The sequence below is a fragment of the Leuresthes tenuis genome, unplaced genomic scaffold, assembly GCF_036924035.1.
Source record: "Leuresthes tenuis unplaced genomic scaffold, fLeuTen1.0.hap1 SCAF_10, whole genome shotgun sequence".
Taxonomy (NCBI): Eukaryota; Metazoa; Chordata; class Actinopteri; order Atheriniformes; family Atherinopsidae; genus Leuresthes; species Leuresthes tenuis.
Genome location: NW_027325364.1, coordinates 20,642,769 through 20,655,130, shown reverse-complemented (window position 1 = coordinate 20,655,130; position 12,362 = coordinate 20,642,769). Strand labels below are relative to the sequence as shown.

The following is a 12,362-nucleotide window of genomic DNA, read 5'->3' as shown; positions in this document are numbered from 1 at the left end:
GAGCTGCTTCAGTACCTAAAGTGCTGTCACTAAGGTCTTCAGGGTCAGGTGTGTTGCTACGGATACTAGACATGTCGCCTCGCCTCCGCTGCCGATGTCTCCGTCTGTACTGGAACTCTGCATACTCCTTAAAACAGGGGCACAAACTACCATTAAACTAAAGTAAAAGGAACAAAAAGGCAAAGTTTCAAACATTTCTGTTACTCAATATTAATAAATGCTCTAATTATAAACCTAAACCCATTGACTTATTGCATCCCAATTTGCTTCCTGAGCAGAAAAAAAAATCCTACACAGGAATTTTGTTAAAAATATTCATTAGGAGAATTGATAAACTGCCAACTTTGATTCATGTAGGGAAGTATTTGAACTCAATTCAGGTCAGTACGATGTTCCAGCAAAGCTTAGCCCCCAGAGACAACTGGGCTCCAGTCTAGACTGAATTCATGCTGAACACAAGCCCTCCAGAGGCGAACATGAGGACTGAGATACACGCCGGAAAATACTTGTGCATATCGAATTACTCTCAAAAGCAAAGGTAAACATCACTGAGTTTTAGGGCGATACAAAAGTAGTGAGTTATCCTAGTGGGCAAAAGATTTACAGCTGAATAAATGTTTGGAGTAAATAGTGCATTTTTACCTCTAGCTTTACAAGCACCATAAGCATTTCTCATTCACACACTGACACACAAATAGAGGCAGAGTTTCCATGACATGTCCTGCACTGATTGAACAACCAACCTTACCATTAGTGGGCAGCCTGTTCTCTCCCTCAGCTGCCCCATATTCAGTCCAGCTTCAGTTATACTGGGTAAGAAATATATAGCACCCTACATTTGGTTAGCCTAAAAGCTATCTCTTTTTTTTATATATATATATATATATATATAACAGATGGTGAGAACATGGTTTCTCTTTCTGTTTCACCCCATCTGTGAGTTTTCTGGAATGTTCACACTTAGTGGGGTTTAAATGCTGCAGAATAAAGTAAAACTCTGTGTTTGGAAACACTTGTTTCTAAATGTGGGAATATCTATGGAATCATAATGATGTTGAACAAAAACCATTGTCTCAGGTTAATGGCTCTTCTCAAAAATCTGCGTTATGATGGGAGCCAATGAACAGTCGGTTCAGAGAGTCGGCGTGTCCGCTGCTGGAAAAAAATGACAGCTGTAAAGATGAGAAAGGTCTCGGCGACGTTAACAACGGCCAAAACATTAAGACAAGATGAGAGGTCAGAGGAATAGCAGAATATTGAGCTAAACGTGTTTATACTACTGACTCAGAGGTAAAATGATTGAAGCTGAAAACAAAGTGGTAATCTGTCTCCGTTAGTTTGGAGTCATAGTTTCATTGTTCTGCTTCACTGAGGTGGTATACAGTCAGGTGCTACGTGAAAGAAAACTGAAATGCCACTGCCATGTCCTACTGATTACAACAAGTTCTCATGAAAGGGTCACACATACTGAGTTTTCATATCAGGTTATTAAAACCTTAAGCCGTGATCAAGTGTATTTTTCATTCAATCTTCTCTCTCATTAGCACATTCATATATAATCAAAAGCCTGTCATCCAAACTCTGTCTTTCATGTTTCCCGCACACTAAAAATAGCCCACTATGAAGTGATCTGCAGACGTGATAAGAAGCATGGAGCAGACCATCTGTAGCTGTGCCTGTGAGGCAGCCACAGCCGGCTTTGATTAATACTATGGAGTTCCATATAACTCCTGCAGCTGAGAGACAGTAGCTCTTAATCAGGAGAAAAACCAGCATCCAATGTTAATATTTACTGTGCTTTGCTTCATACGCAAGCTCAAAATAATCTGTTGAACACAAAGAACACCGCAGGCTTGTTTGTCATTTAAATCTATAGAAGAACAAAGGGTGGAGGTGAGATGACCGTTTCATCTAAATTTCCATTGATAATTCATTCTTTTGAAGAAGCCACCTCTTTGTAGTGTGCACCACTCTTAATTAAATCTTTTCTTGTGCCTTATATAATGTGAAAGTGCTTAATTTAGCAGAAATCAGGTGTGGCAGAAAAGATGCAGCTGTCAGCAAGAGACAAAGACATTACCTTGGTTCGATGTAATTGTGTCACTTCATTTCTTGTGTAAAAACAGCACATATGTCAAAATTATATTTAAAAAAAAAAAAAAAACTGTGTCATCTATCACCATCCGTCATTGTCTCCATAGCTACATACCAGCTTGGTAGCCATTTCCCAAACTTAATGTTGATCACAGTAAACCAGACTTCTCTCCGCCACTCTGCCAGCATCCTCTGTGCTGCTTAGAACTGACACTCAAACGCAGTTATTTCTGTCTCTTTAAGGTGTTTACTGTATTCAACAAGGGGAACCTGAAGACCACGTGGGTAAAACCCATAAATAAAGCTCTGCTTACATATTATCTTACCACTGCCTAGAGAGAACTGTGTTGCTGGAGTGGCGTTGGCAACGTGCACAAAGTGCTTGAAATCAGCCATTTTCTAGATACGCTCAACAGCCAATCAGAATGATCCAAAATGCTGAGTTCTTTAAGAAACCGCTGACAGGATGTAAATGGTGTGTTACACCGTGAAAAGATGAGAGAGACAGATGTTGCAGAGGCTGATAGGCAGTTTGATGAATGAGGTCCTTTAATGACGCAGCATGAGAGGAGGATAGCTGCCTGTGCCCCCTCATACAAGCTGAGAGCAATTACACATTTGATTTTGGGTTTTTCGCTTCCAATCCTCAAATCCCTCCACAGTAGACGCAGGTGGAATTGGGTTCCAGCTCGAATGGGCATCAACAGGAAAAATACAACCGAGTGTACATGAAAAAGTAGCATAATCAATGCTCTGGGTCAGTTTTGGGTAAGATCGTTTCTACAGCCGTACAGTAGCTGTTTACACATGATACTGAGCCCACTGATGAAAAGGGGATTCAAAACTTGGATATCAAAGAGGCAGATGGGAACATTCTAGGCTCTTATTTTCCCGTGAACTGTAAATATTCACAGTGGGATAAGTGATACATTAGTGATGGCTGCGGTTCACATAAGAGAGATCCTGCTGGTATGCACGCTGCGTCACTGACCCCGTGTACTGGGACACTCAATGGAACTCTGGCATCATTAATTCAGCCTGTGTTTTCAAGTCAAAACGCCTGCCATGAAAAGGCTCTACTGATAGTGCCATCTTTATACTGTTAAAATATGTGCACAATAACCAAAGATGCTCATGTTTGATGTAAGATTTAAATGTTTATCTCATGGATTTGACACTACAGACTGAATGTAGATGAAGCCAGGAGAGTGATGGCGCTTTTAAGTACGAGTGAATTTGTTTTCCTGTATGTTTAAAAGCTGCCACTGTCTATAGAAACAATGTCACCTGGTGTGACAATTACAGCATATCGATTTATGTTCAATTGCAGAGCATTCATCAAGCTGTGAATAAAAAAGGCGCCATGCTGATAATCAGACCATTACTGGGTCGGCGGTTTAATGACTAAGCAGCAGATACAAATACCTGTTTGTAATGTGCAATGATCCAGAGCAACGTACCTCATATTTGTCCGAGTACTGTGTTCTGAATCATTGCAAAGAAGGGGAACAGTGAACCACCTGGCTTTATTTAGTGTGATGAATGACAGAGATCTCTGGATCATCATGATTTGTCAACCGATTTAAAAAAAAAAGAAATGTTAACAAGATTAAGATGTTCATATAAACTTCATCAGAAGATAAAGAGCTCAATTAAACAGGATTAGATGTGATATTAAGAGAGTGGTGCTGGCAGTGCTGCATCAGATCAAGCACCCCCTATTCCCAGATAGATGCTTCTACAGATCTGACTCACCTGACTCAAGCACACTAAGTAACCACTTTCGGTTTGATGCATGAGTGTGATTACTGATGAGAGCTGCATGGCCAGTGTAACTCCATCTTCTGCAAGGCCTGATCTGTTTGTTCGGCTCTTCTGAGTTAAAGGGATTATGATATTTGGAAATTAATTCAAACTGACAATCGCGAAGCCAGCACCTCAGACCTGCTCACGTACTGTATAACTGAGCAATTATATTCATTGTTTTTTCATTTATTTTCCGCTAAGGTTTGCAAAAGTGAATCTGTGAGTCAAAAGCTCAGGCTTCACACCACTCGGAAAACTCACAACGAGCTAATGTCAGCTCGTCATAGCTTTTTGTGAAAAGGTCACCCATTACCGGTACAGCACGCCTCAGAAGAACAGGCTGTCCAGCACACGAGCGCTGGCTGGGTGATGCATCAGCAGGCGACTTGTTTCAGACAGTGGACCATCTGAGAAGTGCATTATTTAACTGTAAAATATGCAGAGCTACTCTAGTGCAGGCCAAAAATAATAATATAGAGCTGGGTGTGTCCCCTTTGACCACTAAAATCTAAAAAGCCTTGTGCATACACTGTCAAAAGACTGACAAATCAGAACAACAGTCATCAAACTTATTATAATCCAATTCAACTGATACATTACAGTAAACACTTAAACATAAAATAAGCAGTTACCTCAGGTGATGCAAAGCCCAAATATTCCCAGTCCCACGTTCCACCAGCAAAACTGTCAATAAGAGACGGGAGAGAACCGGAACTATGAGCCTGACTGAGAGTCAACGTTGTTTTGTGACTTTTCCACTTTGCACAATTTCAAAATTCTTTTTTGCATGAAACATTTTTCGGTTAAGAGTGCTGAACATATTTATAGAGCTGCCTTTCTTTACTTCACCTGCGCCTGGGGGCCTCGGGAGAGTCGTTTGGGGCCACTCCCCTTGCTACCGAGGCCAGGAACTCCTGCCTCTTCTGTTGTACCAGACACGCTGCACGGATGATTTTGTGGCGCGGCGTCCGCAGGTATGGCCTGTTAACCTTTTGCGCCAAGTCCTCAGTGACCATCTCCAAGTCCGTCTGGGGGCAGATAAACAGACAGCGGGCTACAAGGTTTCCTGAGACACATTTTAAAATACATAAAAATAATATTACTAATCTTTTATTTAACAGGGTTTGGCTACAAAATGTTGGGGTTTTTTTCATTTTTTTTTTTAAACATTATAAAGGGGGCAGTGTGCATTAAGATGGCAGCCAGTGCAGGTCTTCTGTCTTCATTTAGAGCATAATCAATCTGTGGAAACCAAGAATTCACCTCACACGTTTGACTCTGTAGGGTACAAAAGCAGCAACTAGTAGATGTCTTACAATGTTAAGTGCATTCAGCATCATCTGTACGTTTTTAGCTCTCGTCTTGTTAGAAAAAGCTATCAAAGTATCACATTTAGCTCATTTGAATCTCTTATCTGCACAGAATTCTTCCTCTTCAAAGGAGCAATATAGAAAGACCTCCCTTGTGACAAACTGCACAGATACGAGTCAATATAGTAAAGATCTGACATGTCATGGGACATAAACTTGGGAAAACTCTTTTAATTGGAGAGGGTCATTAAGTCTGCTTCATTTACTATTATGTTCCCATAATACTGTGTTCAAAGACGTTAGATGTTGCCCTAGGAATAAACTACATTTAGGTCAGCTGTTATGTAAATCACCTTTTTTGACATACAAACTTTTAAAATACTGTTAACCCTATGGAAGCATCACCCACTTATTTTACAGTATGTGAGAAGCTTAATTATCCTGTACATTCTGTATCTATACTAGCAATCATGAATTATAAAACACAATGTGTGGGTGTGGCTGAGCCAGATGGTGAAGATCATGAAGTTGAAAGCTTTAGCATCCCCATCTCTAATGGCCCACATAAGAACATTTGTCTTTCTTCTCAGTAAGTAGCTTTGAAACCTGCATAAGCTCGTAGATCTCTTTCTTTGTGCTTTTGGGCTCCAGAAAGAACCCATAAGGATAAGAGCACTTGAGAATGCGGCGAGTCTTAAGAAGTTCTAGGACTGCATCTTCAATGAATGTCGTGTCAGGTGGGCCTCCTTCCCCTGGAAGAGACAAAGTCAGAGACTCCAGTGACATAACAATGAATACGTCCCTTAATCTAATCACAGTGACTTCACTTCACAACAAAAAGTCCAACAAACATTTGATTTTGTACAACTGGGCTGCGAACTGGCATCTGTGATGTCTAGATTAATCAAAAACTGTGAGAATGTGGAACATATTACCAAAGTTGTTTCAGAAGCAGACATTTCTATATCCGATTAACCAAAATAAAAACACAAAGCGCCCAAGGAGAATAATCTTTAAGAAAGGTTTTGAATTTGAACTAACCCAGAACAAAAGCTGTCACTGTTAAACAAAATCAAATTGCCTTTGCAGATAATGGTTAAGTATGTCTACATGAGTACTCACAAAGCAGTGCTGTCTTCTTACTTACAGCTACTTAACCTGCTAGATGCTAAAACTACACCCACTACAGCAAAACACACAAACTCCTTTGGGATTTCTTCCAGGTGCCAGCTTCCCCAAACTCAATATCAGAGCACTAGATTAAGTTGCAGCTCCATTTTTCAGTAAAGATTGACACTGTTACGGTAGACTGCACACTCACTTCCGCTCAGGGCTCGACTGAGTTGCTCCATCTTCTCTTTGGCTGTCTTTAATAGGCGCTGCTCAAGCTATTGTGAGGAAGAGAGAACGCTTTGTGATGTAGTAAAAGCATCTTGGAATTTCTACCCAAGCAAACAGTTTCCTGAACAACAAATTTCAATTAATTAACAGCAATTTGGAGCAGCAAACTTTATTAATATAGACTAGATAAACCATATTTTTAACACTGTAAATACTGACAGATGTGAGGGATGTCCCACCTGAGACAAGCTATCTCTGTCCAACTCGCCTGCATGGCTGCCTGTAAAATATGCAAAGCAGGTAAAAGCCCCATTTACCTGATAGCTGTGCTCGTGGTTCTTGAAGCGTGAGTAGTAGTGCATAAAACGGTCAAGTTCCTGAAAACTCTTGTGCTTCTTCTCTGCCTGCAAAATCGTGACGAGATGCAAACACAGTTAGCAAACTCCTGAGCATGTTGTTCCCCCTCACAGAGAAGTGTAAATACTCCAGCTGTGGGCAGTCAAAGTCGAGCAGTGTTACAAGAGAAATCCCTACTTGTGATTGAAAAGGATGCAAGAGAAAACTAATAATGAACCTTTTTTTGGCCTGTGATGAAAGGAGTTGGAATCAATTCCGTGTGGGAGTGTTTTTGCAAAGGTTTTAGTTTGAGTGTATAAGCGCAGGCGCCCCTCCATGCATGTGACTGGATCAATATCCGCTTCCTCCTGGAAAATTCCCTCTGACTACCTTGCAATGAATTGCACACGTTTCTGATTCGTTTCACTACCTTGTTGTTGCTTCTAGAAATGACAGGTTTAAGGATGAGTGAGCACATCATGACTGAACGTGACTGAAAGTAATAATATTTGTCTGGTCCCCATCGTCGCACATCGCTGCAAAATGATAGTTTAGGTGGAGTTGACTGGAATAAAAAAAGCATAAAAGAAACAAGAAAATAAAATGGTGTCCAATTTGAGTGCAGCAGTGTGTACCTCCTCTGTCATTTCCTTTGACTGTTCCTCCACCTGTTGGATTACTTCATAACGAGTGCAGCGATAATAGCCCCCCGTTGTTGAGCTGTGCTTTTTCCACTCCTCGAGACAGATCCAGCAGAAGTCATACTTACACTACAGAGGGAGAAAAGAAACATTTGTTCTACTTCCAGTCTGCTCTGGTCAGCTGCCACGCTGAAAACTGGAAAGCCAATTACTGATGCTTGTGCAGCAATACAGAGACAATCAACATGTTGAAACACACTCAAATGATGTTGGGTAAAAAAATTATAATTAGAATCATAATTAGAATTAAGGGTGATGATAAATTAAATAGTCCGTAAACCCACAAAAGTAACTTATTTACTTAGAATCTTATCTATTTGTTTTTTTATATTATTCGTTCTTTTTAACAAATGACAGTTTACGACCTAACTCTCTCCTGTAGTCTCCAATTAAGCGGCTTCCATCCACACACTGCAGTCCTGAAATGTTCTCGAGTGAGAATGGAAGTCAGGCAGAGATTTTCCACCCAGCCCCAAGTAGTGAGTGAGTACCCCGGGACGCCACCGTGTAATTCCAGCCAGGAGAGCTCTGTCTCCAGCAGGAAGCCTCCCGCTGTGATGGAATTCTGTGTGTTCCTGTGTGAAAACAGCTCAGATGTACATAGGCAGCTGTTTGGATCTTGCGGTGCATCCTTGTAGCCTTCACTCACACTGCAATTAGGATCAGCAAACCTCCAACGTATTTGAGTTCAAGCGATTTAGCTCCCAAAGCCACAAGTACTTTAGTCGGTGAAGTTAGCCCGAGCACCATGTTGTCTTGTAAACACTATGCTTACATGACATTTGAGAAAAAAAACAATGCAATTTCAAAGAATTGTGGAGGCTGAGTTGGGGGTAAACAAAAGGAGAGACACAAAAATCAGCATGTGAGATGGAAAGACTCAGAGAAAAAAGTCTGACGTCAGACCGGAGCAAAAAAAAAAACAAACAAAAAAAAAAAGACAATGGTTCCTTGGTAACACTGAATCCATGTTTCCAAGCAACAGGGGTAAAGCTATTTCTTATCAGGTAATAACAGGTCAAGAGGCTCAGCCCCCCCACGGCCTTGCAGCTTGTGAAAGCTGCTCTGTTCCTCCAACGCTAATCTCAACCACCAGTCAGCCTCTTTAACCAGTGGAGACAGCAACAAATCTGTCACAGACAAGAAAAAAAAGAAAAAAAAGTCCTGGCTGCATGACTGCACTGTCATCCTCAGTCCATCCTTGTAGATGGTCCTTGGCTCGCCTCCCCCTCTACTTCTTGTTTTAGATAACATAACAATTGTTTGTCAGAAACTCTGCCATGTAAGCCTGCTACTGTGAGCCGTCTCCAGACCACAGAGGGCAGTTGGGTGTCTGTCAGTGAGTTGAGTTGAATTGAGGAGCAGTTAGCATCTGTCACTTTGTCCGCTGCAGCAATAGTTTCCCTGGAACTCCTTCTGCAGGGCAGGTCGGGCTGCATCCCAGTGAGTGACGCAGATTGAACTGCTCATGTTGGTATTTTCAGTTTTTAGGAATTGCTTTTTATTCACACATTCTCTCACTTTGCAAACTTGCACAGATATTACGATGGGAGCTGGCTGGAAAATCTGTGGAAGAGTACTGGAGCAAAGTGGCACTCTCACATACTGCCCCCCTGGGATATCTCTGGACAATTTCAAATCTGCAGTGTATATGAAAACTGCTGTAGACCCAAAATACACCTGAGAGTCAGGGGTACTTCATACTTTTGGAGGATAGTGCAATATCAATCAAACGTTTGGACACATACACATTCAAAACTATTGCATGGGTGTGTGACTGGTTCTGTACAACATGATCTGACCCAGGCATTTTTATAATAACTCACAACACGGATCATAACACACAAATGCATAACAGCCTGTCATGTTGACTCGAGCTTGATGTGAGGTGAATGTTTGTGGAATATCCAGAGTAAAAATAGTTTGAGTCGAGTATATATGTGAGCTGAGAGAATCTGACAAAGTGGACATTAGATTCTGACATTCATAAATCTGTGTGTCTGAATGAACATGCATTACTTTCCAATGTACTTCACTTTGTCTGTGGTAATGAGGACGTTACAATGGTTTGTTATTGTGAAAACGGAGCGCAGCTCCATTTACTCTCCAACCCTCACCTATGGTTACTAGATTTGGGTTGTCACGGGAAAAAATGAGATGGTGGATACAAGCGGATGAAATGCGTTTCTCCCAGATGGTGGTTGGACTCAGCCCTGGGATGAGGAGCCGCAATTCCTCAGCATCAGAATTAGTCAGCTGAGGTGGTTCAGGCATTAGAACGCCTCCTGGTTGGCTTATGAGGTTTTCCAGGGGGGGGACCTGGGGACAGACCCAGAACTCACTGGAAGGATTTTATATCCCCTCTGGTCTGGGAATGTCTCAGGATCCAGAAGAAGGAGCTAAAGAGTGTTGCTGGGGAGAGGGATGCCTGCGTTTCTCTCCCGGACCTCTTGCCTCCACGACCCAACCCCAGATTAGCGGTAGAAAATGGATGGATTGATGGAAGATGGTACAAAAACCACAATTCTTTTGACTATCCTAGGACAGCGATATGTCAGACCTGCATACACGGGTCTGACATGGTAAAACAGTCTCTGTGCTGTACAGCATACCACACTGGTAGGACAGGTGTGTAGGAGCTCCCTGCCTTACTCACCTTTGCACACTGCATGTGATTGCAACCTTCATTTTTCTGTATTGGAGACTTGCAATTGGCACAGGCTTTAGAGTTGGTGAGCATCCATAAGCAGTTGGCTGCGTCCTCGTAAGCTTCACTCACACCAGCCACTTGAATAGGAACAAGGGGCAGGTAAACACAACAAATAAAGGCATAATGAGAGAATGAGAATGACTATTACCACAGCATCAATACACACCACTGCACTGAGTGGAAAATTGCCCTCCCTGACTAATGTGTATTGCTTATATATTTTGTCAAGACGTCACACACACACACACACACACACACTCAAAAGGAATAATTGGCTATTATCAAAGCACCTCTGTTGGTCGTTTGAAATGCTGAGATAAAACAGAATCTTGGGAAATTGAAGGAGGAGATGGTTACAAAACAAAATAATTGCTTTTATCTTTCAACTGTCACATCAACACGGTGGCACTTAGGAGCAATTTGGGGTATTTTAAATCATCTATTGCATTGGTTACAGGCCAATTACTGCTTCTACACATGGTGTACTTTCAGTGAGTGGGTTGTTCATTTTGATTAATAATTCATCATCAAAATGGCAGATTTTAATTGGTCTCGCACGAAATAGTTTGTAACTACAATGGTTAAATTTCAGGGAATTTAGCTTTTAATCAATCACTTGTCTGGAACCCAAAAAAATGAGTAAGTCAGGAAAATGGTTATTAACCTAAACCTTTCTGTAACAACAATTAATCATCTGGCAATTGAATTTTCAGTTCTACTGGTACAAAGATCAGGATAAGAGATGGCAGAACAGGTAGGAATAAAGCATATAGTTGTGGAATCTGTTATAATGCCACTAATGCAACACACCGAAAAACTGAAACAGGCAAATCAATGGAAATACGCACATTCCTCAGGTTTCATCTCATTGACCTTCTGTAGCCACAACTTCCAGGTCTCGCAGTCACAGGGCTCATGGGCCTCACCTCGACACTCCCTTGAATACATAGAGAGATGTGAAGCAGGGAAAGCTGTAATCTGTTTCTTGAATAAACAATATTACAATAAATGTTGAGTGCATGATAACAGAGGTCTCAAAACAATAACTGTGCAGCCTGTAACCGCCTTTTGACCGCACAGCCTCTTCATGCTATGGGAATTATTAAAGATGAACTTGTGTTAGATTTATTTCTCTAAAGAAAGTCAGTGTAAATTAAACTCCTGAGTGAACCCTCCAGCCACTTTTAAGAACCATAAAACAAAGTGAGGTGCGCTGAGGTACTATCATTATTATGAGGTAGGATTAATTGTGGGGGAAGGAGGTTATAAAACAAGACGGGAGGGGATCTGCAGGTGGAATGAGTTATTTACATAGAGAACAGAAGGTGGATCTGCGCTCTTCTGGCACTGCACATGCTGCCAAGCTAGCACACAGATCTAACATAAGTACTTTGCACACAGAAAATTAATGAATGTTGGATTTGACTTAAAGTAACACTAGATAATTTTGCAAATTCTTCTGCTCTTTGCCTCTCCCTACAGTTGTGGAATGGAAAACCACCGTCATAAAAACACATCTCTGTGTCAACCCTGCAAATGTACAACCACACACATGAATTTGTTGCCATATTGAAAAGGCCATAAAGACGCCACGGTGTGGTGCAGGGCTGGCAACCAGAGTCATAAACTACTCCAGGTGCTCTGGGGCAGTTTCAGGAATGTGCAGAAAAAAAAGGCACTGTACTTCAGATAGAGTCAGAAGCACATGGTTTTCATGAACAGTATATGATTTAGCACTAAATACAAACCAGCAGAACAGGTGGCCCTTCCCGCAATCTACAGCCGGCGCCCGAAGCAGGGGGAAGCTTAAAGTGTCTGAAGCGGAGGACCCGGGGCCCTGGGTGTTCAGTCTCACTGCTCTTTCACATCCTGCTTCAGGACACCATCGGATTGCTGGATTGTTTTCCACAAATGCCTGTCAACAAAAGAAGCAAAGATATTTCAAATGAGAAAGCAACTCGACGTTAACTTTGTCGTTGAAGTGATTGGACAAATTTAGAAAGTTATTTTGTAAACAATCATTTTACACACGAGGTTAATTTACCCTTATAATATTGCAAATGT

The 12,362-nt window shown here is 41.5% G+C and overlaps 1 protein-coding gene across 3 annotated transcripts in view; it reads right to left on the bottom strand.

Annotated features, from left to right (window-relative positions):
• LOC140316726 (ankyrin repeat and IBR domain-containing protein 1-like) overlaps positions 1 to 12,362 on the bottom strand; it is a 31,386-nt gene that overhangs the window by 5,653 nt on the left and 13,371 nt on the right. For all 3 annotated transcript variants that reach the window (XM_072394671.1, XM_072394670.1, XM_072394672.1), the window contains 10 exons: positions 12,047 to 12,213; positions 11,147 to 11,235; positions 10,245 to 10,375; positions 7,523 to 7,657; positions 6,869 to 6,955; positions 6,532 to 6,598; positions 5,817 to 5,962; positions 4,750 to 4,928; positions 4,533 to 4,584; positions 16 to 127 (listed from right to left, as the gene is read on the bottom strand). In XM_072394671.1, the coding sequence (XP_072250772.1) occupies positions 16 to 127; positions 4,533 to 4,584; positions 4,750 to 4,928; positions 5,817 to 5,962; positions 6,532 to 6,598; positions 6,869 to 6,955; positions 7,523 to 7,657; positions 10,245 to 10,375; positions 11,147 to 11,235; positions 12,047 to 12,213 (1,165 nt within the window). The remainder of the gene's footprint in view (positions 1 to 15; positions 128 to 4,532; positions 4,585 to 4,749; positions 4,929 to 5,816; positions 5,963 to 6,531; positions 6,599 to 6,868; positions 6,956 to 7,522; positions 7,658 to 10,244; positions 10,376 to 11,146; positions 11,236 to 12,046; positions 12,214 to 12,362) is intronic.